This window comes from Maylandia zebra, linkage group LG17, assembly GCF_041146795.1.
Source record: "Maylandia zebra isolate NMK-2024a linkage group LG17, Mzebra_GT3a, whole genome shotgun sequence".
Classification (NCBI taxonomy): Eukaryota; Metazoa; Chordata; class Actinopteri; order Cichliformes; family Cichlidae; genus Maylandia; species Maylandia zebra.
In genome coordinates this window covers 34,511,562-34,538,849 of record NC_135183.1, presented here as the reverse complement: position 1 = coordinate 34,538,849, position 27,288 = coordinate 34,511,562, and the positions used below count along the sequence as shown (strand labels likewise).

Below are 27,288 nucleotides of genomic sequence, written 5' to 3'. Positions count from 1 at the left end.
TAAAGGGCTCCAGCTGTTTTGTGTGGGAGGCGGGGCTCTCTGAATGAGAGTCAGTAGTGGTTTTCCCTCTTCAGCAGCACTTTCCAAGATGTGATTTTTTTTTGAAACAGTCCATGTCCTCACTGTACAAAACTTCTTTGGGACCTTTCTACTTACCTGTCACACTATAGTGAGCTGGAATTATGTGGAAATGGTACTGAAACCCAGTCACCAATCCTCTCACCCACACGCCAAAGTCCACATGCTGTGACAGGATTTACTGGAAAGGTGCAAAATTTCACATCCCTTTTTTTTTTTTTGCATAATTTCTTCAATTCCTATTGTGTATTTCTGAAAAAATAAGTTTCTAGAGGAAACCCCTTTACTGTGGTTGCAGCAGTCCCCTTTTACTGACTGGGTATTAATATTAGAAAAGGTAAAGCAGTTTGAGGACTATGGGAAGAGCTTGTTCTTAACATCTGACTGACCTCTTAAATACTTTCACTATATTTATGCTTTGTAATAATAACTCCTCATATTTCACTCCTGAGTGCGTAAAATAGGCTTCCTCTTGGGTCAGCGTTGCTTTCCCTTATTTGGGCACAGTTCTCAGAATAAAAATGAACTTGGAAGCTCCACTCACGTACACTGCCATTTTTATCTTAGTCATTTATTTATCTTCCAGTTGTCTGAAAGGATGTGCTGGCATATTAAATCATTTACACATTGCACATTATTCTAGTCCTGTGACAAATGGATGTCTGCTTATCTGCTATTGAGTCCTCAAATTAGCTGAATTTCTGTATTGCTGAGGGCAACTACTATGATGTTGTCACTACACGCCTTACCGCAATCACTGTCTTTACATTTTAATTTTGATCATCTGTTAAATTTTATTTTAACACTTTTCAGGCCTCAAAACTCCTATAATGCTCTAACTCGGTGCAGTGAATCAAAAGTGACATGATAGCTTTTTCCCCTGAGGATGTACTCACCTTCTAGTTCTTACAGAGTTTCATAACAACTCAGTTAGATCAGAACATGCATGTTTCACAGAGGAGTCAGAGCTAGAGAATAAAGAAAGAGACTTGTTGAGGCAAACTTCCTGCTAATGTTAATACTGGGAAGGAGAAGAAATTACAGCTTTTCCAGCATATGCACGTTAATTCCTTGTTATCTGATAGCTCTAAGTGCAGTGAATCATAGTCCAGCTAAATATGGGTCAAGACAAGAGTTATACCTAATGTCTGGGAGAACAGCAGATCCTTTCTTTGTATTTTTACTGTAAGGTGTTGTCTTTCTTTTAAGTGCTGTGTTATAAAATAACTTCAAAGATTAAGGTCATCAAAATGTTGACATGGTGAGACAATTAAAGCTGACTATACCTGACTTTTTTCAGTTTTAACTTCTCTGACTCATGACTCAGTGGGCTTAAAAACAAGCACTTTTATGGCACGAAGGCAAGACAACACGCTTTCCCCTTGGGGATAAAAACAATGAGTCCAGTCACACGAGACTCTAATAATAGATTATCAAGTATTGCGTTAAACTGGCCTGAGATGCGTAGGCGATCACCATCCAACACACCAAACTGAATGAAGTCAAATGAAGATACAAACAAGATTTGCTTGCAAATGGTGTAAAGCGGCTTTAAATGAGGGACAAAACAAAAGACAAAAAGTTAGTTTGCATACATCGTTTGAGCTTCCTCGATGAAAGTGTTGGTACCGTAATGCAAATCTGATGAAAGAAGAATGACAGAGCTGCGTTTAAGATCCATTTATTGGGAAATATGTCTTTACAACTCTCGTCATTGTTTGACAGGAGAGCCATAAAAGACTGAAGTGTTTCCTGACACTGCGAAAAAGCCATTCGGACTTCCATGGCTATCCATAAACTGGCCCATCTACTTTTGAGTAACAGCTCTATCTGCTGGGGTTTGGTGTGTATTACACCTGCAGTACCTCCTGCTGGGCCACGGAGGTACTGCAGGTGAGCCATTACTTACAGTTACATATTTATATACATGTTTGTATTTATTTATATGAAAAGTGAATTAAAACTGGTCATAGGAGGTGCTTAATTTGTGATATGACTCATTACATACTTTTTCCAGCCCTTCCATTTCTTCTTTTGTCCTCCACTTTGATGCTTGCAATGTTTGCATAAAGATTTGTTGTTGTTGTTGTTTTAATTTATTAATTGTCTCATTATAGTGGTTCATCCCTTGAGTTACAGGCCTTTTTGAGTGGTTTTACAAAAAAAAGAAAAGAAAGGGTCAAGTACAAAGACTGAACTGGGAATAAGTGCACTGTTAAAAAAATAAAATCCTAAAAAAACCAGTAATATTCCAGCAGCTGGGGCGCCAAAATAATACTAGAAAATAACTGAAAATAACTTTCTCACAAAAATACGGTTATTTTCAGTAATGACAATACAGTTTGTTGCCCTAATTTTACATGGGATTTTGCCTTTTTCAAGTGCTTTTAAACATTAAATTAGGAACATTTTAATGTGATTAAACAATGAAATTACCTATAAACAAGGTCAATGAATGCGGCAATATGAATAATAATACATAAATGTACAGAAATATACAGTTAACAGTTGGTTTAAATAATAATAATGGATTGCATTTATATAGCGCTTTTCGAGACCCTCAAAGCGCTTTACAATTCCACTATTTATTCACTCTCATATTCACACACTGGTGGAGGCAAGCTACAGTTGTAGCCACAGCTGCACTGGGGCAGACTGATATCTTGCCATCAGCCCCTCTGGCCATCAATGACCGAGACTGTCCGAGCCGGGGATCGAACCAGCAACCTTCTGGTTACAAGAAGAACTGCCAAGTCTTGAGCCACGATCGCCCTAAATATTTGGCGTAAAAAAAACACAAAAAAAAACAACGCTTATAAGAATCATTTTATATATCTTTCTATAGTATTACATTTGAATTTAACAGTTCAATCTTTCAAATAACGGACAAATATTTATGAAATTATGATACATTTGTGAATGTATTTTAAAAATCTAAATATGCATATGTACAAAAAAATATATTTAAAAAACAAGAAAATTATGTTTTATTACATTTACAGTGATTTTATGTTATTTTACATTTGAAATGTGAAATCACAGTCTATTTATGCAAATTCAATGACATTCTAGAAAAACAGTACAAAACTGTAAAATACAAAGTACAATACTTTTATATTACAATTTCTTTTTGTGTGGGATAAAAAAGTGGCAAATATCGAAAGAAAAACCTTTGACAGCCTGGAGAGCTGTTACTCAAAATTATTTTTCTTCCTTGAAAGCAAAATATAAAAAATGAGGGGCTTGAGACTTTTGCACAATACCCAAGAGAATATGACAGAGACTGTAAGTAAATAACCAGTAAAAGTCAACTACATAATAGTCTCAGTAGTCTAAAACTCTAAAATATAGGCAATGAGAACACAGGAATGTCCCAGGGAAAGCAGCAGGGTACTCCAAACCAGTCCATCAGACTAACATCAGCTGTATCACTTAAAAAAGAAGAAAAAAAGAAAATGTCGTGAAATATTTAAACACATCAAGTTTATTGACCATTTTGGTTTAGTAACTAACATCTGTGCAGCAGACCTGAGGCTATGGACCTATTTGAAGAAGTGCCAAAAGATAAAAGTAGTAGGCTTGAACATAACTATTTAAGGTAAGATAAGATAAGATACGATAACCATTATTAGTCCCACACGTGGGAAATTTGTTTTGTTACAGCAGAAAGTGGATAGTGCAAAGTTACATAGAAAAATTAGAAAAACACTGGAATAAGATAAAGAATAAGAATAAGATACTGTACACAATACAATAGAATAAAATAAAATACTATATACAATAGATTAAAATAGAATACAAATACTATATACAATTGAGTATAATACAACGATGCCAGAAAAGAGTATTGCACTTAGCGTTATTGCTATTACGCATGTGTGGATGTGTGTGTTTGGTCAGTTGCAGTCTTTGTTGTGGAGTCTGACAGCAGTGGGGAGGAAAGACCTGTGAAATCTCTCCATCCCACATCGTAAGTGCCGCAGCCTGCCACTGAAGGAGCTGCTCAGTGCTGTCAGAGTCTCCTGCATGGGGTTGGACATGTTGTCCAACAGGGATGAAAGCTTAGCCACCATTCTCCTGTCACTCAATACCTCCACTGGGTCCAGAGGGCATCCGAGAACAGAGCTGGCCCTCCGGATCAGCCTTTTCACTCTATTCCTGTCCTCAGCAGAGATGCTGCCCCCCCAGCAGACCGCACTGTAAAAAAATGGCTGAGGCCACCACAGAGTCATAGAAGGTCTTTAGGAGTGGGCCGTTCACTCCAAAAGACCTGAGTCTCTGCAGCAGGTACAGCCTGCTCTGCCCTTTTCTGTAGAGGGCGTCTGAATTATGAGTCCAGTCCTGTTTATTGTTCAGATGAACACCAAGGTACCTGTAGCTGTCCACCAGAGATGGGCAGTAATGCGTTACTGTAATCCGATTACTTTTTTCAAGTAACGAGTAAAGTAAGGGATTACTATTGCAAAAAAGGTAATTAGATTACCGTTACTTTCCCGTAGGAACGCTGCGTTACTGCGTTACTAAAACCGGGATTTTTTTGCGAGAATGTCTCATGACAGTGACGTAAGCGATGGATAATATATCGAGTGTGCGGGAGAGAGTATGAGCGTGCAGCGTTTAAAGCGTGGAAGTACTGACCTTACGTTACTCTTAATGGGAAACACAGAGAAACTCGCGGATTCTTCAACTGACCGCGGCACACCTGCACCAGGGTAAACCTCCGCCTACCCTAGTCCTGCTTTACAGGTGAAAATAGAGCAACAGGACCGCTGAGTCTTTGACTTTATTTATTTTCTGCTGTGTTTTACTTATTTGAAAGAGTGAGTGTAAACACAAATATATATATATATATATTTTATGTGCTGGAATGTGCAGAAAATAGGTTTAAATATTAAACAAATTTCTTCCAGTCAGAGAATGTTGCATATAATTTAATTTTTGCTTGATGCATAAAGTTAAAAGATTAAAACGAATAAAACAAGTTTTAAAAAGAGACTTTTCCATTTGATTACATTTTGTATGATGGATTATGCAGAAAAAGTAGAATTGGGCTGAAAGATCTATCGCTTTGTCACCTCTTCAGGTTGTAAATCGTGTTTTTAAAAAGTAACTAAGTAATTAATTACTTTTGAAAATAAGTAATCAGTAAAGTAATGGGATTACTTTTGGGGGGAAGTAATTAGTTACTAATCATTTTTTTCAAGTAACTTGACCAACACTGCTGTCCACAGTCTCAATGTCCATACCTTGATTGTTTAGTGGTTTATTTCAGTCACATATCCATTTAACATATGTAGATGTGTGTAGACGTACATGCTTGTGTTCAAATAAACTTTTCTTTCATGTACCAAATCCTCACTTCTGGTTCAGCTTTAACTTTTGAACACCATGAACTCAAGCGTGCGGTGACACGATGGTTCATTCGTGGTTTACTCAAATTGCCCTTCAGGCAGCAGCACATCCCACAGCCAATCAAATTTCCACTGTACTTGACAGCTGGTCTACGGTACTTTCCAGGGAATTTATTAATGTTTTGTTCTGTGCCCCAAAAAATTCTAGAGAATATTATTCTTTGTCTGTATGATCTCTGGCAAAGGGCAGTTTTTTCTTGTGTTTTTACAGAACACCAAATGCTTTTTACTGGAATAAGATAAAATAATTGATATTAAAGTATTTTCTTTGCATAAATTTGACAACACTATGGTCTTGACAATACTGGTGTTATTTATCATGTTTCGTGATTATTCAGTCACAGAAAGGTAAAACAGCAACATCAGGATGAAGGAACACAAGAAGCCGGAGTAGTACCAAGGGCTGAGAGAGGAGCTCAAGAAATTGTGGAGGGTGAAGGTAACAGTGGTCCGAGTGATAATCAGAGTGCTCGGTGCAGTGACCCCAAAGCTGGGGTCCAGCTTTAGACACCGATCAGGAGAGTGCAGTCCTAGGAACAGCAAAGATACTGCCCAAGGCCCTCAAGCTTCCAGACCTCTGGTTCAGGACCTGAGCTTGAAGGATAAAGACAGCCCACAGGGGCAAGAGGGGAATTTTTAAAAACAGTAATACAGCTACCTTGTTGTGTCTTGTGATACAACATACATCATCCTTACTGCATGAGGGTGTCACCATGAGTATTGTTGTATATATTTCTTACCAGCCGAGTTTGTGCGATTTCGCCTTAACTAGATGCAGCTCATTGCACCATTTTTTCAACATCTTTATATTTATCAGCACACTGTGTCTATTTGCTAAAGCAGAAATAAGTTCTTCATTTCACAAAAGTTTCTGAAGTTTATTCACGGAATTTCAACTTTAAAAAGAAAAAAAAAACTTTTAAAAAATGTCAATTTTTCTCTGAAATGTATATATATATATGTTCCCACACATACATTATGCAGACCTCTGTGTCAGAGATGGACCAGTAGGAAGTACTGGTAGTGGAAATAAATCAGGATGGGTGCAAGAAACAGATTTCCTCATCTTTCAAACAGTCAGCTCCTGTTGCCAACATGATGTTTCATAAAAAGTAATGGAATTGCGATGCTGGTGAACAACTACATTTTTTCAGCTTCATTGTTATGTTCAAAATTGGTGCAAGAGTTGTAGGTTATAATGCCCACTGATCCAATGAGGCCAAACTCAAGGAAGACCAACCAAAATTAATGAAATATTCAGTTGCAGAAAATTCCATAATTTGTCTTTTTTGGGGGATTGGAATATGTTCAAAAGCTAGATTTCTGCATTCTGTCACACACACAGAGAGCTACATAAATGGCTCTAAGTGCATTCATGTGTTGAATAAACAAAGATTACATGTTAATGTTTTGTTAGTACCCTTATTTCATTGTGTTACATTTCACCCCGGGATATGTTACAACTAACCCAGACTATGTGGTTAATTGTAACATTTCACTCTTTGTGTTTGAGGCCATACCATGCAATGGGTAATTGTGCTGCAGAGAAAATAGCTGCACTATTTAATAGCTGAGACATGTAAATACTTTGCATTACATTTTGAATCCACTACCTTAAACGAGCTCCAATTTACAGACAGAAATGTCAAAAATGTTACAACTATCCCCGGTCTCCCCTATATATGTGTGTGTGTATATATATATATATATATATATATATATATATATATATATATATATATATATATATATATATATATATACACACACACACACATACATTATATATATATATATATATATATATATATATATATATATATATATATATATATATATATATATATATATATATATATATATATATATATATATATATGGTGGGCGTATAGGTAGCCATGGTTCCTGTCCGTACTGTGGTTTTTTTGTTTTTTTATTTCCAGTGTGCATCGATGGATGCGTCACATGACCATTAATCTTCAGTGCATTTCCGCTTTCACGGCGGCCGAGCTGTTATCAATTGCTTTCCGTGGATGCGTGCAGGATTTTAGTTGAAGCATCTCTGCAGTTTCCACCATCCTGTCCTCTGTGTCTCTTGTTTCCGCACTGAATCAATGAAAGCATAATCATCCTAGGATTGCCTCATCCTCCTCCTCGTCGTCGTCTTCTTCGTCCAGCCCTTCGTCGATCAAGCGCGGCCGAGCTGGGGGGGAATCCGGGGAAAGGCAGCCGCGGCGCCCCGCACCGGCCGACGGACACCCCGCCGCGACGCGCCACTAACATGCTCACCCGTGTAAAGTCCGCCGTGGCCGGTTTCATGGGGGGAATCATGGCCGGGGGTAGCTCCGGGTCAGGCGGCAATACCGGATCCGAGCTGCCGCTGAAATTCCCATATATGAGACCTGATTTCCTTGGACTGTCCCCGGATGAGATCGAGTGCTCTGCTGATCACATAGCTCGGCCCATCCTCATCCTCAAGGAAACCAGGAGATTACCGTGGGCCACCGGATACGCTGAGTAAGTAAAACAAATGCAGTCGGCCTCAAAATCAATTCTTGTTGACTTTCCTGTGTCAGATGCATTTAACATAAACCAAATGATGTGGTTTAGCTGAGGCCTAAGAGCGTGCAGCTGCTCACTCAGCTCTTTATCCCTCCAATTTACTCCTTCTGCTCCTCCTGTTAGACACACAAATCAAGGAGCACGGACTTGAACCTGCACTGTGACCTGTGACCTGTATCCATCTCCAATATGTTATGGTTCATTTAGGGATCACACAACAACCTTTTTGTGTGCAGCTTCTTAAGTGTGGCCTTGAGAAGTAGAGGACAGCATGCATCCAAGGGATCACAGCCCAAGCTGGTTTTCACGTGCAAGAGGATAACGCCTTCCAACAGCAGTATCTGGGATTTAATCTACAGCAGTGCTCCACTCAAAGCTACAGTGTGTCAGTAAAGTCTAGGATCAGGGGTGTCAAACATATGGCCTCAGGGACAGAATCAGATTCCAATCAGTAACAAAGGGCATCGATTTGTGGCTTTTAACTGCATTTTCATGAGGTTTATAACTTTTCCTTCCTTCCTTCCTGTTTCCATGGGTCTTTTCCCACGTCACTGGTCTGGCCCACTTAAGGTCAAAATTGGCTGTATGTGGCCCACAATGTAAAATAAGTTGGACATCTCTGGTCTAGATGCACTGTGGCTCAGTGCAAACTCATATTCTGGCTTTAGAAGTAGCTGACTAGCCTTCAGAGCACACTCTTGTTTGTGTTTTTTCTGCTTGCCGTTTCTGCCGCCTTCAAAGATGGCACGTGAAGCATCTGTCCTCTTGCTGTCATGTCACATTTTACACTGGAGCTTTGCAAACACGCCGCTCAACAAATGTTATATAAAAGCTTACAGTGAATTTAAGACTCATGTGCTGGTTCCACAAATAATCGTAGGGCCCTGCTAACACTGTAAGCGCGCTTACACATTTGTTTTTCAATACTTTTTTTCATATCAGGATTTACTAGAAACTATTGCTTAAAAAATCCCTGATTAGAGTGCAGAATATGAGAATGGTAAGCACAATTTACAGAAAATTTAAGAACTTTTGAACTTTTTGAGTGGCTTTTACAAGGGGGGGAATCAATCTCTCCCTTGGAACACCCTGCTAAAATTAATGGAAGCTCAAATCTGCAGTTTATGCTGTATCATGATGCTGAGACAAGGGAATGCATACGATCATACAACTAGATTGGTCAGTTTTTGAGTGAGCGTGTTCACCATTGTGGTGCATTATACTTTCCATTGTGGTTAGATATGATTAGATTTTGCAGGAGCACTTGTCTTTTGTTGTGGTACTGCCATGTCAGCCGCACCCTGCTGTATCCATTTCCTCCCCTTTGTTGAGTTCTAGTTGGCAATCTCTCCCTTCCAACCTGCTATGAGCAGTGTTTGGTTAACATTTAATGATAAGGTACACAAATACATGTGCGATTACCCTCAGAACAAACTAGGAATTCCCTCCTAATTAATCACTACCTTTGACACTGAGGTTATCTAGTACAGCGGTCCCCAACCTTTTTTGCGCCACGGACCGGTTTATGCACAACAATATTTTCACGGACCGGCCTTTAAGGTGTCGCAGATAAATACAACAAAATAAAACTAGTACCGGTACCGAAAAAAAGAAGATTTATTCATAACACACGTGAAAAGACACGGGAAAACAGAGTTAACGGTAAAAACGATGACAAAATAATGCTTTAAACCAATAAAAACCCTGAAAACCATACATTTCACACCTGAGCCTCAACTCTCGCGGCCCGGTACCAAACGACTCACGGACCGGTACCGGTCCGAGGCCCGGGGGTTGGGGACCGCTGATCTAGTATGTCTGTAGTAAGTGTATACTTGATAACCCTAGGCTGGCTACAGTCTTTCAACATAGAAGTTCTCAGCTCTAAGCGATGTTGCCTTTTCTCAGTTAGTCTTTGCAACATTAAATGAAACAATGGTGAAACAACAAATTCAGCATCATGGATGTACAGCTGACAAATCTGCAACAACTGTGTGCTAGCTGTGCTATCTGGTCAATATGAACCAAAGTCTCTGAGGAACATTTCCAGGACCTTGTTTAATCTGCGCCACAAAGAATTAAGGCAGTTCTGAGGGGAAAATTTGTGGCCTCACTGATAATTAGAAATATCTAGCCCTTTCTTCTTTTCTGCCCCATAGGGTTATAATACTGAGAAAGCTGGAGATAAATAATGATTATATGCTATACAAATTCCTGTGTTGGCCAGCAGCACATTATTTTTCTGTTTACATGAAGTTTGAGTTTTGACGTATGATCACACCTCACTTTCTTTTCCTGTTTTTAACACATCACACAAAGCTACACTCAGATCTGTGTGAATGGATGGCTCTGAATGGATTGGTGTGGTTAATGAGTTCAGTTCCTCTCTGCATTTATCTGTAATTAAAGCCTCCAGTGTTCTCATTACAGCAGCCGTTTGGGCTCTAGCCTCTTTTTTACATTGGGAATTAATAAGCTAAATATTACATTCCCTTTTTTTTGATTAAGAAATTTCCAAGGCAAATGTAGACATATAACCGAATTTCTCTTGTTAATTTTACCATTTGCTCTATCCGTCCCATGATTAATGATTTTCCACACCCAGCTTAGGAGTTCTTTTAACCAGGCTTTAAATGTATGCGTGTTGAAGCAGTGTACATGAAGCCTACAAAAAGACAAATCACCAAGCTGGTCTATAAACAGCTTCAAGGGCTGAGTTTTAGCTAATACGCAAGAGAACATATGTAGGAATTGGTGCAGGTTTAATTGCCATTCCCAAACTTTATATATAACACACAGTCACATCACCCATTTTGTTGCGTTTGTGGAATTACATTTTGAAGCATCAAGTTTAGGCACTTTGGCTGTGGCTGTCGTTTGGAGCCTGGAGTGACCATATTTAGTGACCATATATAGATGTGCTGACGCTAATGCTGGCAGGCTTTGTTAGCAGCTGCAACCACAGAGTCTGTAATGCACATGGAAACAGATACATGCTAATTAGTGTTAAAAAGGCCCACTAAAATGGGAGAATTGCCAAAGGCAGCTGTAGACAGGGTAGAGCTGGTCAGTTATCAGCTAATTCCATTGCTGTTTTGCTAGCTAGGTTACTAAGGTCTATCCGCAATTCACCAATTTTTAACTGGGATGTAAATTTTAGCTGTTGGAACCAAACTAAATGTCTGTGAAGGTCGTAAAGCGACCATCTTTGAACAGAGGCGGGGGTTTACGACACCAACTCTCTGCCATCTATAATCCAGTTTTGAGATCCCTTCCCAGACGCCTTAACGCCCACTCACATCCTGGGCCATCTGACCTCAGGAATTCGCATGATAAGGTGGGGCCAGGTTTCACAATGAACATACCCGAAACTCTGGCTGATTGGGACCCACGCCCAGTTTCACACCTTGGCTCAGGCGATTAGAGGATCATCAGGGGGTCCTTTTGTCCCTCTGTGGGGGGTTACTCCCACTAGGTTTATATCTGGGACTCTCCACCATTTGACCCTAGAACTGAAGAAGCTTCTCGGATGAGAGGTGAAACGTCTTCAAGCAACTTAAAGAAGTCCAGACGCTTTTCTTTGCAAGCTCCTTTGACAACCAAACTAAATGTACCTGCCAAAGAAACTGAATTAACTGACTTCTTGATGCCTTTTAGCACTGTGCAAAAGTCTTAAGCCACCCTTAATTTCTTTATAAAAAATGGAAAATAGGTGCAATGATTGATTGAAATACAAACATATATTGAAATATATAAGTATAGATGGTTAAAAACCATTTGTATTATTCTTGTGATCTTGAAAGCCAATATTTGTTATGACCACCTTTATTCTTCAACACAACTTGAACTCTCATGGACAAGCTCTCTTGTAATTTCTTTAATTAGTCTTCAGGGATATTTTTGCAGACTTCTTGAAGGACATTCAGAGCTCTTCTTTTGGTGTTGGCTGACTTTTTTTTTTTTTTTCTGTTCTCTGTCAAGATGATTCCAAACTTCTTCAAAAATGTTGAGGTCCTGGCTCTGAGGAGGCCAATTCATGACGGATAGTGTTCCATTGTGTATTTTTCTATCCAGGTATGCTTTTACTACATTAGTAGTGTGTTTGGGATCATTGTCACGTTGGAAAATGAAGCTGTTGCCAATGAGCCAATCAGAAATTGGATTTACCAATCCATCAGACCCTTTGTTGTTGATTTGCATCCTTCCATTTCTGTTGAGGCTTCAGTGAACAGTAGGTCTCTGAGAGATGATTTTCAGATAAAGTTCATCTACTGTGTGTAGTGTTTTTACACCTGCTGCTTCTTCTAAAGACCATTACAATAAAATACTTTTTTTTTTTTTTAAGTATAAAAGTCTGGCTCCCTGGAAGCAAAATAAACATCAATGAGGAGTAGCCCAAGACTTTTCCACAGTCCTGTAGAACGTCACTGAATGTTATCAAGACAATATTTTCCATGTCATCCATAACTCTGAGTCTCATTAAATTCAATGTGTGAGATGTACTAAAAAAATTAACCACTTTACAGCTGCTACTAAAGGGGAAGTGAGAGGCTTCAGGGACCTAAACTTTTTCTTTTTTTTTTATCATCCAATAAACAAGTTTATCAGGATAGTAAAGCTGGGACAAGTCTCTTAATTCGAAGAATAAAACTTTGTTTCCAGTATGTTATGCCACTATGTAGTGTTACTAATGTCTCTTTTTTAATGGTGGTTTAAATAGAAAATGGCTTTTGGTCAAGGCCAATTGGTATGTTTTTAACTCTGGTATCGTGAGTCACCAGTGGTGACTCACCACTGGGAAAGACTGGCAGCAAGTCTGAGTGGAGGAGAGGTAGTGTATCCAGCTCTCCATCCATTTACCAACTTAGGGTCAAGCAGGGGTGCTGGTTTTTTTGTTTTTTTTTCCTCCTGTTACTCGCCGGCCAGTATCCAGGTTTCTTAATCAGAGATTCAGTCTGAGAGCCTGGGAGTCCCAGGCTTTTAGCACTACATCATCTTTGCTGCCAGCAAAAACATCATGTAGTAATGTCAGGGGAGAAAACATGGTTTGTTTGTTTTTTATCAGAAAAAGCTACAACCAGATATCAGCGGTACATTGATTTATAAATTGCTAAGACTTCTGCAAATTTCTCAGTATTATCATAAAAAATGGATACAATAAGTGCCTACTGCTGAAGAAGAAATCCAAACCCATTCATTCCTACAGTCCATTCAGAATTTTTTTGTTAAATTTCCTTATCTTCTGTATTCAGATGGCCCAGTTCCAACCAAAAATCTTCATGAAGTGTTAAATCTAGACTTTTTTTAAAAGACTGTTTTACTGTTGAGCTCCTCATTATTGTTTGTTTCCTGTTATGATTAGAGGCACAGTATTAAACCATTGTGCTTCACCAGATAATTATTCCAGTTTTTTGGGTGGGGGGGGTATGTCTGCTCTAAAATCTGTTGCTGATGATGGAGAAACAAAAAGCGCATTGGATGTCTGACAATGGAGGGGAAAATTAGGTTTTGTTCCTAATGGGAGGAATGGGGGCTGTGTGTTTCGTGTAACACAGTGGGATCATTAAATTAAATGCATCGTTAATGTGGACGATTACCATGTTTTCTGCAGGCAGATTGGATGAAGCAGAGAAACGCTTCCTGGAATTCTTCTGTTGACAAACTCAAATGTGGACGATGCCTCAGTGTTTTATGACCACAGTAACTCAGAGGGTACTTATTGCTGTGGGTGCGGTGCTAAAGTTGGAATGCAGAGAAGTTTAATCGCCATTGACGACCACCCAGTGGTCATGATAGCTTTCGCGGTGAGTGACACATTATAGCCTATGCACTGTCATCCTTAGTCGGGAGTTCTCTCAGTACCACAAGAATACTTTGTGGCAGGAAGGGGAATGATGGAATAAATATAACAGGCACCAGCAAATCAACAGTCCACAACCTACTGGTAATCCATTGATCATTTTAGACACCTACAGAAATGTTAGCCAAATAATTTTGTGTTGTGGTTAATAATTCTTTCATTAATCTGCACCATATATTGTTTAACCCTCATCCCACCAACAGATTTAACATAGATGGACTACATCAGGGGTGGGCAACTCCAGGCCTCGAGGGCCGGTGTCCTGCAGGTTTTAGATGTTTCCTTGATCCAACACAGCTGATTCAAATGGTTAAATGACCTCCTCAACATGTCCTGAAGTTCTCCAGAAGCCTGGTAACGAATAAATCATGTGATTCAGGTGTGTTGACCCAGGGTGATATCTAAAACCTGCAGTGCACCGGCCCTCGTGGCCTGGAGTTGCCCACCCCTGCAGTAACTGTATTCATCATTCCTTCTATTAAAACTGTAGAGATGAAATTGGATGCCTTTGACTGGGGTCATAGGACAATGATGTGAGATCATTAGGACCAAATTGATTGATAAGCAATTAAAGAAAAAAAAAAACGCCTTTGATTTTGACCACTGGGGTCTGCACAGCTCAAACGCTAATGGCACATAACTAAATATTATTAAGAAATTGGCAAAAAGAATTTTTTTATTCAACCTCAGAATGTTCATATACTGTGTATGTATATTCTTACACTATACAGACTTTTGCTATTGTTGCATTATGTATTTTAACAATTTAAAGTATCAGTTATATCGCACTATGCATACACAGACATACACATGTGTATATGCTCACATCGTGGCTCTTTTAACTAAAGCTAATGAGCATTTGAGACCGGGGACCAGACAAGGCTGCTGCCTCACAGAAAGCAACTGACAATAATGTCTATAAATAGACATGCCAATTTCTCTACTCAGACACACAGAAACACACAACAACAACAGCCTCCAGGGATTTTGGCCAGACTTGCCAGTCTAACTTTTTTTCACCATTTATTTGTGACCCAATTACATTATCTAGAGTTAGCAGTTATGCAGCTGGTGTAGTGACCTTTGAGACAGCAAGTGAAAACGAGTGCTTCAAATTAAGAAGCATTTAGTTTAAGCAGAAAAGGTTCACTCTTACAGTGTTGGTGATTTTACTGCTTAGTTATGGCGTGTAGCGTGTGGAGAAGAGTCGCCTGTCGCCTGAATGTTGGGCATTAATAGGAGACTGTTTAAACAAATTCATTATGTCAACTCAAAACATAATACTACTCTGTATTGTTCCAGCAGACTGAAAGAATCCATTGTCACAGGTTCAAATGTGTAAAAGTGTTCACAAACGTTGCTTTAGCTACCTTTTGAAGACTCTTATGGACAAAACACTCCGTGAATGTATTTTAGTGAATAAAAATATAGATTATATATTTTAAAAACTCATATAGCCAACATGAAACAAACTTTACTTTGCGGACTATTGTTGTCAAGTCATTAGTTTGGTATTCTGGCCATCGACAACTTGGTTTTGTGAAACTAAGGGTTTAATGAAACTGTTTAACTGTAGACCTAACTTGCAACCCTAATTGCCCTGCATGACCATAAAATAGTGGCTTATTAGTGGCAGCGAAGGCACAAGCTAAAACGTACCCTGAATTATCTCATTTGTCTCTAGACAGTACCATAAGCTATTAAATGAAAGACATGAAATTGTTGACTCTGTCTGCATTTTTAAATCAGGCAGCAATTATTTGCAAAGGAGGTTGCTGTCCTATTTTTACACGTGTCACTAAACCATTAGCTTGCACTGATTTAGGAGCTAGCTTAGTCAGGCTAAGTGTATGGATTTAATGCAAGTTTGTTTGGCTAGCATCATCTCAGGATGGTGGTGCCTGAGATGAGATCTCTTCTTCATAGTATGCCCAGAGTTTTTACATTTATTAAACAAAATCTCGATATTTAGTGTCCCTGTATCGATACAATATTGACACATAAAATAAATTGTAACACTGTGTTATACTTTATACCGTTTAGCTACATTCCAGTTTAGTGTCACCTGTTAGAACATGGTAGAACATGCAAAATCCACACAGAAAGCTCCCAGCCAGAAAAGACATTCAGACTAGGAACCTTCTTGCAGTGAGGTGACAATGCTAAGTGCTGCACCACTAAACCGCAGATGGGGAAAAACAAACTAACCAAAACTACATATGAGCACAGTGATGTTTGATCAAAATTTCCCAAGATATGTAGAAAAATTGTTATTCTCCAGTATGGGCTGCAGATAACAATGTGGTTATCGTGCAGACTGAAGACAAAAGTTTTTCTTTTCAACTTTTAAAAACTGTTAGATTAAGAGTGTGGTTTGCCTTTAAAACAATGCTGTTTTTAAATTGTTAGTGGGCTACATTTTTCTGCAAACTCTCTCTGTGGTCTGCCTGTTTTGGGGTTTTTTTTTTGTTTTTTTTTAAAGCACACAAGCACAAATGAAGCTCAGCAGGACTGCGTACATGCACAAAGCGCTGGCCATGTACCCTTTGTACAACTAAGCACAAATAGAGTCTTCATATTCACCCAGAGGCGATTGTCTCAATGCATCAGGACACTCCCAGCAGAGCAGTACCACAAATAAGCGCTCCTGTTTGATCTTCATCAGGGACATGAAACGTACAACGCATGCTGTTTCATTGGGTCTGCAGATAGAAACCGCAGGCAGTGGGTCTGACTAATTGTTGCAATCCTGCAGTGAGCCTTAATAACTATGAAAGACCCCGGCGCTGTTTCATCCCACAAAAAAAGCTTCTGATTTCAGCTTTTGTTCAACTGCTCGTTCCAGAAAACAGCTGGGAAATCACAGCAAGCGTTGCATCTGATGTTTGAAACAAAGACTTTAACTGAAAAAAAAAATGATATTGGCTGAATGTTGACAAATTTGATTTTTAATCATTCTTTGGTAAAGGCTATTGACAAGAAAATGGGTGACTGCCTATAATATGACTAAACCTGTACATTGTGCCCCATCTTTCAGGGTTATTAATGCTGGTAAGAGTGCGCTGAATGAGGACCAGGCCTGCTGTGAGGTGGTAGTAGCAAGAAGGAGGCCAATGAGCTACTGCCCTCCCTCCACACCCAGCAAGACCCCCACCGCCAAGAGACGCAACTCCTTGCCCAACGGAGAGGGCCTAGGGCTCCATATGGAGCACAGCAGACTAGGAGAGGTAACGGCATGCAAACACACAAATACAGCCTGTACTGTAAATGTTGACAGATTTTGCTAACATGCATACATAGGTTGCAGTGACCTCAAGTGAAGCTACTTGTAAACAACTGTGCAGAATAAAGTTGGTCTTAAAAAATGTTTCTTTTTTTTTTTTTGTACTAAATGCACAGCAAGAGGATTTCTGTGCAGCTTCTAGTTGGGATTAAACTGTTTACAGGCGAGGGTTTGTTGTCCCCATATTTATGGTCCTTAGAGCTGTTTAATGGATTATTTGGTGTGTTGGATGCAACATGTGCAGTAAATCTGTTCTGATGAAATTAAATGAAAAACTTCATATATTGTTTGACACTGATTTGGCTCATTTGGAAGCCAGATGATTCACCTCTTCTCCTCTTTGCCAGTTTCCAAACAGAAATGTTTGGTTACAACACAGCAATTTTTACAGGACTGCAATATGTCTTAGGGGGAGTTCCTGTTTAGAGATAGTTGTGGTCAAAAGGTCACATGCACTCATCATGGGCATGGAAATGATTGTATGGCATATATCTTTAATGACTTAAAAGAACAAGAATTGGGTGGACAAGTTTGAATTTGATTTGTATCCCCACATGGGTTAAAATTACACGTACACCCCCAGTAATATTTTGTTAAACGGCCCTAAGCGAGCTGTACCTAGACCAGATGCTTTTCGTAGCCATCAACAATTGTTTGGCATAAACATTTGACCACCCAAGAAGGATGGTCAAACAGCCACCCATCTGGATAAGGCTGAATATTTGACCACCCTCCTTGGTAGGGTTCATAATGATTGGTTTCCTGCCACAGACCCAGCTTTGAGCATTTTCAGGAGGGCTGAGGGTTGGGCTTTGGGAAATCCATTCCAGAAGATGTTACAAGCCTGTTTTATCCATTGCAAAACCAGTTTTCCACACAGAAATGTGTCCAGAGTTTTGGACTGTCTTAATCATATTCACTAAGAGAAGATGAAATTGGGTTGTTGGTATTCGCAGACAGTAAATTCCAGCATATGTGATGATGTTTTAGAAAATATCAAACTATAAAAGGCAGTTGTTTGTGTTTCATTAAATTGTTCAGTCAGTGCCACCTCCACAAAACTGTGAGAGGCTCTCTGAGTAAATAGCTGAAACACATGGTAACTTTATCATTAACTCCCCAAAGCTTCATATTGAGTCATTTCTTTGTAAAATAACATTTCCAGAAAAAGATTTCTCTGAAAACGGATATAAATGACAAGACATCGTTAGAGGTTTATCTCCCAATACTTTTTGTTCTCTGTTCAGTCCAAGGACATAGCGTCAAGAAGTTAAAATTTCTTCAGAACTCAGGGTGTGACTACATCTGACCCCAGTTTACCCATTCGCCTAAATTGCGAAAAAATATCCCAAGAGGGATTTTGTGTTACGTGTTGTGCTGTTGTGTTACGAATGGCTAAACTGTCAAACACACAGCTTTACTTCCAAACTCAAGATTTCTGCAAGGCATTCTGAATAATGTGTAATGCCAAGGTGACTTTGCTCTGATGCAGATGTGATAAGGTTGTTCCCACAGATAGCTGATAGGGAAGTTTGACCTCTGGAACACTTGTGTTACTGGACACAATGAGTCATGATGTTTCTTGGTCTTTCACTGATGAGTCATACTACATGATCTCCTATCAGCATTAGTCATTCAGCAACATGTTTTTGCTTTGTTTTTTTGGTCCTCTCCTCAAATGTCAGATTGTTTTTAAAAAGTATCTATTTATGGGTTAAATGACAAGACCAGGGGGAATTTTGGAAAAATTGAAAAAACCCTTTTTTATTGTCTATGTTTGAGATCTCTCTGGGATTTTCCTGCAGATGTAAAGCATGATGTGTTGATGTGTTGTCGAACAAGGGAAGCTATCAATTAATCCTGATTAAAATGCAGCAACAGTATAATTCCTTTATGAGTCTGTATTTTAATGGGATTATGTTTGATTCAGCCGTTAACTGCCCTTTGTTCTGTGCGTTCTCACCATTCGCCTGCAGGAAAGCGAAGGACTCGTGTTTCACTACTGGGCTTTGTTCGACGGTCACGCAGGTTCAGGTGCGGCAGTTGTCGCCTCCCGCTTGCTACAACACCACATCGCCTGCCAGCTTCAGGCCGTCATAGAGATTTTGCGCAACTTGGCATCTCCACCCCCCACCGTGCTGGGCGAGGAGCCAGACTGTAATCCCTACCTCCAGGGAAACACTCCTCACCGTGCCCTGACCCGGGCTGCTTCCCTGCGCGGGGCCACAGGTGCACCGGGCTCCCCTTGCAGCACCCCGCCTCCACCACGCTTTTTTACTGAGAAGAAGATCCAGCACGAGAGCCTGGTGATTGGAGCCATAGAGAACGCCTTCAAAGAGATGGTGAGAGATGGGTGACATGCTTTTGTTACTTAACATTTCAGGAATTTGACACTCATTTGACAGTCATGACTCCAATATCAGCATTTTCACCAGCTTCCTTCCTCTAATCCATCCAAAGCTATTTATGCTTTTATTAACTGTTTGAATCAGCTTCAAAGGCAATTATTAAAACTAATAACTAGTAATTATAGATCTGGTTTTGTGTGTGCTGCTTCACTTAAATGGCTTACTGGAAGGAAGCAAGCTGTTGGTAGTGGTTATTAGTAACATTTCCAATGTGTTTTCCTGTGGTGACAAGTAATCAATTTGAGTGAGACATTGTTTGTTATAAATCCTCCCACTTAGCCATTGTTTTGCTTGGTTGTTCCGGGAGACTGAGATGACCCGTGTTCCTGAAAGTGATAAATAAGGGTGTTTAGCAGGCACAAACATGACTTTTGACCGGGTCGCTTGTATTTTGACTCACATCTGGAAACATTTTTAAGTTTGCGTTCACACTGTGATTGTAAGACACAAAGAATATGGTGAAAAGGCAACAGATTCAAGTATTTAACAATGAACTTTATTTCCAATAAATATCTGGCTTAATGACTTTGTTCTTGGACACGTGAATACGTGAGAACAGCGCTGGCATTCACAACAGAAATGGCATTGACACATGAATTAAGTTGGAGGTGGGTTGTAAAGTGGCTTGCAACTCTGGTCAGGTTAAAGCAGCTTAAATGGTCCAACCTATATTAGTGTTATTAACTGGATGTGCAGAAAAGCAAATCTTTGTCCCGCTAGTTGTGGTACTTTTATAATATTGTGCAAAAGTCTTGAGCCACCCCTCGTTTCTTCATATTTTTCTTCTAATTATCCAGACATTGGCTGCCTTTTCACTCATTTTAAGTCCAGTCAATCTACCTGACCATTTTCCTAAAGTTTCTTTTTGTTTGTTTGTTAAGCCACTTAATACTAACCTGTTAATCATTAAAATATAAAAGGGTTACTGACTCAAGGCAGCCTGTCCAAAAACACTTAATTTGTTGACTTTTCATTATTGAATCTATAAGAAAAGTAAAGAGTGTTTAAAAGACATAAAATAATATTTTTACATAAGCAAGGTGATTCCCAAAGAGCTATTAGCTGAATAGCTTATTATAAACTTGGCATATCTCAGCATGCAGTGCAATGGCAGGCCCAAAATTTAAAAAAAAAAAAAGATAGAAAAGTGTCATCAGGCTATCAATACCATCTAGAAAGCATTTGACTGGCAGTGGCCTAATTGTTTATGAGAACAAAACAGACTGCCAGTGCATGGACTGGCCTTCCCAGAGCCAGGACCTCAGCATTATTGAAGCAGTATGGGATCATCTTCAAGAAGCCTGGAGAAATATCCCTAAAGACTACTTTAAAAAATAGCAAGAAAACTGCCTGAGAGAACTCAGGGTGAGTTAAAGAATAAAGGTGGTCATTCCAAATGTTGACTTTCAAGTTGTACAAATTCTCTTTTTTGCGTTATATACTGTATTTTCATATATATAGTGTTTAATGGTTTGATAAACCTCTGCACCTATTCTCCACTTTACTAGCAAAATGTAAAGAAATGAGAGCAAATGCACTGTAAGAGTAATTATATGCACATCATGCAGGTGCGGCAGTTAAAGTGTCATTTAACGCTCTTGAAAGCAGCAGATGTTTACGGGCCAAACAATTTTTCCATAGTTGGAAAAAAATAATTACAAATAATGAAGGTTACTCTATAATTGCAAGCCACAGTTATTGCTCTGAACAGACTGTACGATTTCGAATGTCTGTGCCGTTGCAAGACGGCCTGCACACAACGTGGTTGATTTCAGTTGACTGTGGTTCGTAAATTTACTTTAAAGGCCACGAAATGATCACAGACGGATTTTTTTAAGCATGCTTTTTAGGAAAAAGCATAACATATGTACATTATCCACATGTGTGCTTTTATGTGTGCACAAAGTAAACACTTGCTTTACATACGGCACGCAAACTCGCCAACATACACACTTTGAAAAGATTCTCACAAATATTTTCTTTGACCATAACCTTTAGCATCTCTGTTTATTCCTTATTTAAGCAAACTGGGAAGTGATGTCGTTTTAGCAAAACGACACATATATACACACACATTAATCATATTAATATCTTGATCAAACAGCAGCATTGCATAAAAATTCTGTAAATATTTAGCACTTTAATTAAAGGCACGCAGCTAAATTTATGAAAGAGCCTGTGGCAACATCAAACTTATTTCTTATATAGATGTTATCTAAAAGAGAACAGATACTTTTATTCCCTTTCAGTCGTGTGTTTCCTTCAGTTTTTTTTTTTCTTTTAATTGTAGGTTTCTTTTAAATTGGTTTGTAAGATCTTTTATGAGGCAAGGATTATGCAGTGTTGCCACTAGATGGCAATGGAAAGCAACCCAAACAGCTCAGGCTGGACTAAGCTTAGACGCTACCCTTCCTCTTTTGAAAAGAAGCACTTTTGCACCTGATTTGACATCTTTTGTAGAGGATTATCACTTCATCGGTTAAAGCCGTGATCTCTACTGAGTTAAAAAAAAAAATAAAAAATTCCATCTGAAGCCCACAAGGGGGCTGCTGCTCCTCATGAAGCTCTTTCTGTAGCTTTTCTCTACACAACTGTAAGTCTGGGAGCATTCATCCTTGTTTTAGACCATGCTGGGTTTAACTCACTATATTTTCATTATTGCTCAGTTGCTGATCTGATGTGAGAGTTTCTGGGCTGGGAGAAACGTGAGCAAATATTCAGATAAATATGTGCACATGTTTGTTTAAGGCACATAATTACACCTTGTACGTCTCATAACCCGGTCAGCATCAGTCAGCATGAGAGCACTGGTTCACAAAAGGTGCAAGTGGGGACGTGCATTAAATTATCATCAATATTATTATCCCCCTGAAAAACGGAGCTTTTTATTGAGTCATATCACAAACCAGCGCTGTGCAATGATGTGCTTCTGTGATGCTCAGAGCTTCATAAAATCAACTTCCAAATGAGGGTTGTCTTCCAATTTATGCCGAAAAACAACCAGAAATCAGTTTGTGAAAAAGAATTGTTGATCTTCACAAAAAAAAAAAGGATAAAAAAAGTTATCTCAACGTGTCCAGGTGTTGGGATGTGGAGTGAGAAGTATCATCAAGAAATTCGAACAGAGCCACACAGAACAAGGCTGGTAGAGATAGGCAGTGAAAGATTTCTAGAAAACTAGTGAGAAATGTGTCTAAAGATTCCAGAACAACTGCCAAGACACTAGAGACACAAGAGAATGACTTAACCAAGTCAGGAATTGTGATGCCGAAGAAGACAATCACTGGAACCTCGCACATGGAATGGACTGTGAGTATAGACCAAGAAAAAGTCCACTTTTGCAGAAGAGACGCCTTCAAACCAGACTGAAGTATCTTAAGGACAACCTCGAGAATGATTCGGTATACTACAAGTCTATCAAGAGACGTCTTGTCAGCGTGTCTTTAGTTGGGAATCTAATCAAGGTGGGAGGAATCATGAAGTAAGGACGTGAAGATTCTGAAAGCAATTAGCAGGAAAACTGAGCCTGGGTCAGCACTTTGTCCTCAAAACACGACAACTCAAAACATACATCACTCCTGGCGAAGAACTACCTCTACAAGACAAAAGTGGACGTTACCGACTGACCTGCTGAAAAGCCCTGACTTGATTCCCATCTTTTTTTAAAAAACAAATAAAAAATCTGTGGGTTGAACTGAAGACCAAGTTTCAAGCCATCAAATCTGGAGGAGCTTGAGAGATTTGCCAAAGAAGAATGGTGTGAGATGTCTCCTGATGATGCTCTATTTGTGTTTTATTGTGTTCCATTGTTAGTGTATTTTATCTAGCCTTCAGTTGGTATAAAACAAGCCAGCATTTTTTTTCTGCACCTTTTAGTTTTGTGCAAATTTCACCCATCCATCTTTTTTTATTATTGTTCTGCCTGCTTATTCATTATGTGAATCCCTTAAAAATACTCTACAGTCTGTGTAGTGCATTTCTAGCAACGTTTTATGATTGTGCATTGAAATAAACTAGCAAACTGAATCTCTTTTAAAACAGTAAAGGACTCAAAAAGGAGCGTACATAGCGTACAAAGGAGTGTACATTAAACATCCATTGCTGCTCTGACCTGATAATTATAAGTCCACTTGCAAGCCATCTCATGTATCGGTATCTTCGTGATTCGCTCACAACATGCACTTGTTTACTGACACAACATCGACTTGAGGTGCAGGTTAAACCAATCGATAGTCTCATTCGATGCCCACACTTTGTTCGCCTTTCTGAGAAGTTGACGAGGTTTCCTCTTGCTCGCTGTTTGCTTGTGTATTTCTCCCTCTCGTGGTTCTTGTGTTTGTGAATAAAGTCTTACTCTGTGTAGTGTATGTAAACTCTCCTTCTGCCCACATGAGGACCAAGCCATGCAAAAGCTTAACTTGTTTGGCGTTTCCTAAATCTTTGTCATGTGGGCGGTCGTGGGAGTGTTTTCGAAGGTCTTACCGATTGTCTTCTCGCACGATGCTCCTTTAAAGTCTCCGTCTCTTGTCCTTACCTCTGCTAGGACGCCCAGATCGAGAGGGAGAAGCAAGTTTTTAACATCACAGGAGGATGCACGGCTCTCACTGTGGTTTACCTCCTAGGAAAGCTATTTGTTGGGAACGCAGGTGACAGCAGGTACCTGTGCTTATGTTTTACCCTTGAAGTTTGAAAAAAAACAAAACACGTCATTTGAATGATCGGTAATGTTTTCCAACACTTTATATGTCTTTGTGTGCGCAGGGCTATCATTATTAGAAACAATGAGATCATTCCCATGTCGACAGAGTTCACACCAGAGTCAGAACGACAGCGACTCCAGTTCCTGGTAAGGAAACTCTCCGCCTTTCACTTTTCCTAAGAAACACAACAAGTGTTTATAATTTCTTTGGAAGTGCAGTGGTGCTTAACATTCACTCATATTTCTATAATGAAATCTGAATATTGATGAACGCACAGTTGGATCTATAATTTGTTAGACCGAGATAATTGTAATTCTGCCTCTGTACACTAGCACAGGATTTTAAATCAATCAAGATGTGAGTCAAGTGCAGATTTCCAGCTCTAATTCAACAATTCAACGACTGCCTCAACTCAACAACTTCACGTCACCACATGTTGTTTCCTCCCCTGAGATGCTCCGCTAGGCCTTCAGCTGCTCCTTGTTTGTGGCTCTTTCTGTCTTCACTTTTGTGTTAATAACTTAAAAGCTTGCTTTATTGGGTTGAACGAGCAGAGAGTGAGGCCCTGTACACTTCAGAATTCATCCTGCTGCTTCTGTCATACACTTCAGATCGTCAGCGCTTCCTTTACTTCTCCTACAGGTTCATCTTGGTTTCATTTATCCAAAGATTCTTTTTCATAATTGTTCTCTTTGATGTTCTCTGCCAAGTCGAACAGTGTACCTGTTGAGAGTAACCAGTAGTTTGCACCATGTTGTAAAGCCTCTGTATTTGCATTCATGAAGGCGTCTGTTGATTGTAGACCTCGACGAAGTTACGCCTCCCTCATGACTTTGTTAAATATTGTGACATTGTTCTTCTTAACCATGTAAATAATTCATTTTAGTTGACTTCTGTGGTGTTGCTGAGCTGGCCAGTGTTTTCCTTCTTTATAAGAATGAACCAGATTGTTGATTTGTCCCCTAAAGTTCTGGCGGTCCCTCCGATAGATTTATTTTGATGTTTCAGCCTTTCAGCATCTATGACATCTATTTGGGGCTCAGATTTCAAATTGCAGTAATAACAGCTATGAATAAATAAATAAAAAGATTTATTACTTAAAATGATCTATGATTTAAAATTCACTGTGTTTGTGTACAGAGGCAACACATAAAAAAAACAAATAAAAAAAACTTTGTCTTTTTCTGACAAATTATGGACCCCACTGTACATGCAGTGGTACTACGTATACCAAATATACATTTTTATCCAATTTTTATAATAAATATGACCCATAGCATAATAAGTAAAGAGAACCTAAAAAAATTAGATACAAATATTTGACTTGGCAATTTTTGTGGAATTAAATAATTCTGTTTAGCTAACTTAACCTGATATAAACTTAACATTAATTTATATGTTATGTGAATCCTATGTTCAAGCCTGTTTGCTTCAACTCTGTACAAATAACTTGAGATCCTAAGGAAGTGTTTTTTTTATAGATACTTTTTTTATTTTTTTCATAAATATACTAGTAAAGTGTTAAAGACTCATATATAACAAATCTAAAGTTAAAAGTAAGTAGTTCGAGTTGCTTCAAGGCTTCAAGCTGCTCTAAATGTTTGGTTTCAAGCAGGTTTTTTTCAGCTGTTGGCTGTGGATATTATTAACATGGCCATCTGAGGTGTGTTTAAATCTTCTGTTCATGAGGGGCAACCAATGAGAAGAAAGTTTGCTTAAAGGGGAGGGACTTAGAACTGGGATTATTTTGATTTTTGAGTCTTTCAAAGTTAGTCTAGTAGAGTCCTTGAATAAAAAAATATGGAGCTGGTAATGAGCATATTAGAGCAAATTTAAGTGTAAATGACACTGATGTCATCACACAGTTTGTGCGTCAGAACACTGAGAAGATTCTCTTTCAGCTTCTCGCAGTTCTTTAATAATTAAATTTCAAATAGTGTTTGTTTCAACACTTAAAATTGGGCAAAAAAACCTACAGTGATGGGTAAGGATGCTCCGCACATCTGCCACATAATGACTCGAAATTACTGTCTGTCCTCCAGGGTTTCATGCAGCCTCACCTGTTAGGAAATGAGTTCACGCACCTGGAGTTCCCCCGGAGAGTTCAGAGGAAGGAGGTGGGCAAGAGGATGCTCTACAGAGACTTCACCATGAACGGATGGTGCGTTTTTCCCATTTAACATTTCACACACGGGTGTCGTGAAGCACTTAACGACGGCAGACTCCCACATCCCTAAAGCAGGCTGCGTTACCGTGTACGATGCCATTCAATTTATAATGTGGAATGAAAACTGCTAATTTTCGGGGTCTGGCAGACCTCAACCCTCTCCCGCTGCATTCTTAATAGATGGAGTTATGATGGGGGGAAAAGTCTCTGCTCCTGCCTCTTTTACTCTTGCTCATAATATGGCATCCGGTGGGAGCTGAGGAGACCAGCAGAGAGCTAATGAGGGAGAAGCCTAACCTGATTCGATATAATGATACAGCAGAGATGGTCCTGTATGTGCGTTGTTATGTGGGTTAGCAAGGCACCTTGCTGTTTGACTGTGGCTGCAGTGGAAGCCAGTAATGAGGTGTGCTTTTACTGACACAATCGCTCCCTCTCCCCGACACACAGGCACATACAGTACTGTTCCTATTGTGTGATGTATATTTCACTGTGACACTGCCCCTCGAAAGCAGAGATGTGCCAGCCAGGATGTAGCGCCGACTTTCTCTTCACATCGGAGAAAGGAAACTGTTTGGAGTCATTTGTTGTATTTGTCCATATTTCAGTAGAAGGAGGAAACATTTGAACATTTCTGGAACTGGTGCAGATTTAATAGAAACATTTTGTTGCAGATTCCAAACTACAATGGACAAGCATCATGGTGTGATTGGTATTGGTTTGGGGCATAGACTGTATATTAAAAATGGACTTAGTCACAGTGATGATGCTTATTGCTTTTTGGACTGCCATCTTGAAGCTTTTTGGGGGCATTTTGCC

The 27,288-nt window shown here is 39.3% G+C and overlaps 1 protein-coding gene across 1 annotated transcript in view; it reads left to right on the top strand.

Annotated features, from left to right (window-relative positions):
- Positions 1-7,424: 7,424 nt before the first annotated feature.
- Positions 7,425-27,288, top strand: part of LOC101478040 (protein phosphatase 1H) — a 35,145-nt gene continuing 15,281 nt past the window's right edge. Inside the window, exons 1-6 of the mRNA XM_004553953.4 lie at positions 7,425-8,006; positions 16,949-17,138; positions 19,171-19,536; positions 24,146-24,258; positions 24,364-24,448; positions 26,345-26,463. Coding sequence (XP_004554010.2) covers positions 7,771-8,006; positions 16,949-17,138; positions 19,171-19,536; positions 24,146-24,258; positions 24,364-24,448; positions 26,345-26,463 — 1,109 coding nt within the window. The 5' untranslated portion in view covers positions 7,425-7,770. The remainder of the gene's footprint in view (positions 8,007-16,948; positions 17,139-19,170; positions 19,537-24,145; positions 24,259-24,363; positions 24,449-26,344; positions 26,464-27,288) is intronic.